The 6,000-nt window shown below is 49.2% G+C and overlaps 1 protein-coding gene across 1 annotated transcript in view; it reads left to right on the top strand.

The window, feature by feature from the left end:
* The first annotated feature begins 129 nt into the window (after nt 1–129).
* The window catches only part of NEURL4 (neuralized E3 ubiquitin protein ligase 4), a 42,887-nt gene continuing 37,016 nt past the window's right edge, over nt 130–6,000 (top strand). Inside the window, 7 exon segments of the mRNA XM_087715032.1 lie at nt 130–163; nt 207–320; nt 323–489; nt 2,498–2,609; nt 2,810–2,898; nt 2,986–3,058; nt 5,039–5,309. Of these exon segments, the coding sequence (XP_087571158.1) occupies nt 130–163; nt 207–320; nt 323–489; nt 2,498–2,609; nt 2,810–2,898; nt 2,986–3,058; nt 5,039–5,309 (860 nt within the window).

Genomic DNA, 6,000 nt, shown 5'->3' with positions numbered 1-6,000 from the left:
ATGCCTAAGGCGGGACGAGAACTCACCATTTCTTGAAGGTAGAACGGACTTGCTTCTCATTTGAATGAGCCAGAAAGGGGGGGGGCTGCCTATGCCCCTATCAGAATCCCACCCCCCCTCCTTTCCAAGATGGGCAGCCGGCGCTGGCATCCCAACCGCGTGCGTTGACCTCCCCACAAACGCCATCCCCCCCTCCCCCCCCGTAGGCTTCTCCAGCATGGAGCTCTCGGAGGTGGTCAGCAACGCCATCCTGTCGGCCTACAACGGGAGCCTCCTGAACGTCAACCTGGGCAGCCCCCCCTCGGACTCTCCCCCCGGCGGGCGGCCCCCATGACCTCCAACGACGCCTTGCTCTTCCACGAGAAGTGCGGCACCCTCATCAAGCTGAGCAACAACAACAAGACGGCCGAACGGCGGCGCCCGCTCGACGAGTTCAACAACGGCGTGGTCATGACCAACCGCCCGCTGCGGGACAACGAGATGTTTGAGGTAAGGGGGTTGGGGTCCTGGGACCTCCCCCCCAAATCCCCAGCGCCATTTTTTAGCAACCTTTGTGACTTCACGAAGAAATACGGCTGAACTATTTTGTATTTTTTGGGGATCGGGTCACTTTCTTCATAGATGGTGGGAATGTCCTAGATCAGTGTTTCTTAAAGTTAGCAGCTTTAAGATGGGTGGACTTCAACTCCCAGAATTCCAAAGCTTTGCTGGCTGTGGAATTCTGGGAGTTGAAGTCCACCCATCTTAAAGCTGCTAACATTAAGAAACACGGCCCTTAAGATGTAATATATCTTGATTTCAACACAATGAGGGGAAAAAATAATAACCCCGACAAGCTAAATTAGTAGAAACGGGTGGATTTGATGGCATAATAATCAAATGGGGAAGTTGATCTTGCTGGCTGGGGGATTATGGGAGTCGTAGTCCACAGGTCTTAAAAAGTCACAAAGCTTGAGAAAACTTGTGGTAAGTTGTGTAGAAAATTTGAGGCATCTTAAGTGCGACATAACCACCTCAGTGGGCGCGCGAGGGGTGGCTCGGCAAGGAGGATGCATCTGGGATTTGTAGTCCGTTCCCTTTGACCTTCCCGTTCGTCTTCTCTCATCCCTGGGGAGGACAGACGCCGCTGAATTGGTCGCGATGCCGCCGCCTTGTTGGTCTCCCCAACAAATCCTGTATTACTTTTACAAACAAGCTGCGAATATGTCCAACTCATCTTCCTCCTCCTCCTCCTCCTCCTCCTCCTCCTCCTCCCTCCTCCTCCTCCTCCTCCTCCTCCTCTCCCCACAACGACGACCCTGCGAGTTGGGTTGGGCTGAGAGGGAGACTGGCCCGAACTCACCATCTCCTGGTGATTGGGCCATAGTCACCCAGCTGGCTTTCATGCCTAAGGCGGGACTAGAACTCCCAGTCTCCTGGTGATTGATTGGCCCAAAGTCACCTAGCTGGCTTTTCTGAGGTGAAACTAGAACTCACCGTCTCCTGGTGATTGGCCCAAAGTCACCTAGTTGGCTTTTCTGAGGTGAAACTTGAATTTCCCATCTCCTGGTGATTGACCCAAAGTCACCTAGCTCTCTTTTCTGAGGTGAAACTAGAACTCACCATCTCCTGGTGATTGGCCCTAAGTCACCTAGCTGCCTTTTCTAAGGTGAAACTAGAACTCACCACCTCGTGATGATTGACCCAAAGTCACCAAGCTGGTTTTCATGCCCACGATGGGACTAGAACTCACCGTCTCCTGGTGATTGACTCAAAGCCACGTAGTTAGCTTTCCTGCGTAAGGCGGGACTAGAATTCCCAGTCTCCTGGTGATTGGCCCAAAGTCACCTAGCTGGCTTTTCTAAGGTGAAACTAGAACTCCCGTCTTCTGGTGATTGGCCCAAAGTCACCTAGCTCGCTTTTCTGAGGTGAAACTAGAACTCCCCATCTCCTAGTGATTGGTTCAAAGTCACCTAGCTGCCTTTTCTAGAATGAAACTAGAACTCACTATCTCCTGATGATTGGCCCAAAGTCACCAAGCTGGTTTTCATACCCACGATGGGACTAGAACTCTCCGTCTCCTGGTGATTGGCCCAAAATCACCTAGCTGGCTTTTCTAGGGAGAAACTAGAACTCCCCATCTCCTAGGGATTGACTCAAATCCCACGTAGTTGGCTTTCCTGCGTAAGGCGGGCCTAGAATTCCCAGTCTCCTGGCGATTGGCCCAAAGTCACCCAGTCCGCTTTCATGCCTAAGGCAGGACTAGAACTCACCGTCTCCCGCTTTCCAGCCTGCTGCTTTAACCACTCTCAGACCAAAAATGGACTCCGTTGAATAGAATCAGCAAATGGAGTGGGGCCGGTGTAGGGCATTCTGGGAGTTGTAGTCCCCAACTCTTAAAAAGTCGCCGGGTTTGAGAGGGGGGGGGAAAGGTTGCTTTTAGCGGGAAAGAGAGATTTCGAAGCAGGCGCGGGAAGGGGGGGGTGGACTTCAAGGCGCTGCTTTGTCTCCCCCTCAGATCCGCATCGATAAGCTGGTGGACAAGTGGTCGGGCTCCATTGAGATCGGGGTCACCACCCACAACCCCAACAACCTGGAGTATCCGGCCACCATGACGAACCTGCGTTCAGGTGACTCCCCGACCCGTGCGTATCCAAAGGCGGGGAGAGAGAGTGATTGGGGGGGGAGGAGGGGGGGATGGATTTCCCGGTGGTGGTGGCGGGTCTCCGTCGGGGGTGGGGGGGGAGAGGACCCCGGGGGAGGGGAGTCACATAAGACGGCCCTTGTCCCCACTCAGTACTTCTTGTCATGCTCCACTCAACCCACGAAGGAACCATCATGATGAGCGGCTGCGGGATTCTCACCAACGGGAAAGGCACCCGGCGGGAGTATTGCGAGTTCAGCTTGGACGAGTTGCAGGTGAGTCGCCTCCTCCTCCACCACCCTACCGCCGTCTGCGGCTCCCGCTCCCTCCTTTTCACCCCGCTTTGTCTCTCCCGCCCGCAGGAAGGGGACCACATTGGCCTGACCCGGAAGTCCAACAACGCCCTTCACTTCTACATCAACGGCATCGACCAAGGTGGGATCATCCGGAGTCCGCCCCAAGCTGGGGGTTGGAGGGGGGGGGAATGTTCCTCGACTTACGACCACAACGTGCAACAATTTGGCCCCGAATCCGTGTTTACTTTCAGTGTTCCCCCCCCCCCCCCAAAAAAACAACCTACTCAGAGCGAACAACAACTACCTCCTTATTTGGAAATTCTAAATTTATCAGTCTTGAACATTCTGATTCTACAAAAAAACCACCCTACTTGGAAGAGCTGATATCCTCCGACGTTACCTTAACAGTTCCTAGGTCCTTGGTTAGGACTCGAGCTGTTGAGCTACCAGCCAGCCTCAAAGGTTGTGAATCCCACCAAAGATTAAATTATCACCAAAGATTAAATTATCACCAAAGATTAAATTGTCACCAAAGATTAAATTGTCACCAAAGATTAAATTGTCCACCAAAGATTAAATTATCACCAAAGATTAAATTATCACCAAAGATAAATTATCACCAAAGATTAAATCACCAAAGATTAAATTATCAATTATCACCAAAGATTAAATTATCACCAAAGATTAAATTATCACCAAAGATTAAATTATCACCAAAGATTAAATTATCACCAAAGATTAAATTATCACCAAAGATTAAATTATCACCAAAGATTAAATTAGTGTTGTTGTTATTGTTATCATTATTATAAACTGTTGATCACATACTCGGCTGCTATAAAAAAAACAAACTTGGTTATGGTTAACAACAGGTACATTAAAGAAAGAAAACAGAGTCACTAATCCTGGCTGCGCAAGAACAAGCTATCCGCACAAATGCCATTAAGGCCAAACTCGAAAAATCCTCTGATGATGCCAAATGCAGACTTTGCAAAGAAGCTGATGAAACTGTTGATCACACACTCAGCTGCTGTAAAAAAAATCGCGCAGACTGATTATAAATTGCGGCACAATTCAGTAGCACAAATGATCCATTGGAATTTGTGCAAAAATTATAATATCAAAACAGCAAAAAACTGGTGGGAACATCAGCCTGAAAAAGTCACCGAAAATCAGATGGTCAAGATCTTGTGGGATTTCCGTATACAAACCGACAAAATACTGGCGCATAATACACCAGACATCACACTGGTTGAGAAAAACAAGGTCACAATCATAGACATCGCAATACCAGGGGATAGCAGGGTCGCCGAGAAGGAACATGAAAAAATCGCAAGATACCGGGACTTAAAAATCGAAATTCAACGATTGTGGGCACAAACCAGCAGTGGTAATTCCAGTGGTAATAGGCACACTGGGTGCTATTCCAAAAGCACTGGAATTACATTTAAAACAGTTAAAAATTGACAAAATCACCATCAGTCAAATGCAAAAAGCCGCACTGCTTGGATCTGCACGCATATTACGAAAATACGTTACGGCGTCCTAGGCCCCTGGGTGGGGCCCGACTAGTAACCAATGCCAAATCCGGCGAAACAACTGGCCGCTGTGATACAATTGTACAACAACAACAATAATAATAATAATCCAGCGAAACAACTGGCCGCTGTGATACAATTGTATAATAATAATAATAATAATAATAATCCAGCGAAACAACTGGCCGCTGTGATACAATTGTATAATAATAATAATAATAATAATAATAATAATAATAATAATATAGTAATAAATGCCAGTCAATGGTATTTGTGATGCATTTTTGAATGTTCATTTGACCAAGCTTCATGTTTAATGAACAAAAGAAATAATAATAATAATAATAATGCAAAAAAAAAGATGGCGAAATTAGATCAGTCCTGTGGGTGACGCTCTTTATGACCCCCATGGGCAATCTGCAGGACGACCGGTCGTAAGTCGGGGACCACTGATAGAATAACCCCGCCAATTAGTTCCTCTCTAAGCCAGCGAGGGCGCAAAAACTTCGGCGTGGACGAAAGCTTTGGGCGGGGGGGGGGAGTGTGTCACGTGACCCTGATGTGCCCCCTTCTCTTTCCAGGCGTCGCGACCACCCTCACCCCCTTGGTGGTCTACGGGGTGGTGGACCTCTATGGCATGGCTGTGAAAGTCACCATCGTGCACAATCACAATCACAGCGACCGGCTTCGGCGCAACAATGCAATCATGAGGGCCCTCTCGCCCGACGTGGGTCGGCGGGCCATCGACGCCGGGGGCGCCAACGAGCCTGAGCCGGAGCGCCTCCTCTTCCACCCGAACTGCGGGCAGAAAGCGGCCATTATCAACGAAGGGCGGACGGCCCTGCGGCCTCAGTACGTATCTTCCCTCGGGATGGAGCGGGAAGGGGCCTGGGAGGTCTTCTAGTCCAACCCCTCCTGCTCAGGCAGGAGACCTTATGCTCTCGCAGAGACGTGGCTGCCCAGTCTCTTCTTGAAAACCTCCAGGGATGGAGCACCCACAACTTCTGGTGGCAAGGAGTTCCACGGGTGAATTGTCCTCACTTGTTAGGAAATTCCTCCTTAATTCCAGGTTGCTTCTCTCCTTGGTTAGTTTCCATCCGTTGCTTCTTGTCCTGCCTCTGGGGGGCTTTGGGTGGAGCCCCTCCTCTTTTCGGCAGCCCCTCTTCAGCCCGGGGTCTTAGGCCTTGCAAGTGTTAAGACTTGTGGACTTCAACTCCCAGAATCCCCCAGCCAGCAAGAGTTTGCCAGAACTTACTTACTTTCCCTCCCTCTTTCTTTCTTTCTTTCTTTCATTCTTTCTTTCTTTCTGTCTTTCCATTCTCTTCCTTCCTGCCTCTTTTTTTTCTTCCTCCCTCCCTCCTCTTTCCTTCCTTCCTTCCTTCCTTCCTGATTCCATTCTTTCTTTTTTCCTTTCTTCCTCTTCTTTTTTCCTCTTTTAGTTTCTTCCTCCCTCTCTTTCCTTCCTTCCTTCCTTCCTTCCTTCCTTACATTCTTCCTTCCTTCCTTCCTTCCTAGCTTTCCATTCTTTCTTCCTTTTTCTTCT

This window comes from Thamnophis sirtalis, unplaced genomic scaffold (assembly GCF_051295495.1).
Source record: "Thamnophis sirtalis isolate CommonGarterSnake01/CBP01778 unplaced genomic scaffold, rThaSir2_p1.2 scaffold_4, whole genome shotgun sequence".
Lineage (NCBI taxonomy): Eukaryota > Metazoa > Chordata > Lepidosauria > Squamata > Natricidae > Thamnophis > Thamnophis sirtalis.
This window is presented reverse-complemented; position numbering and strand designations above follow the sequence as displayed.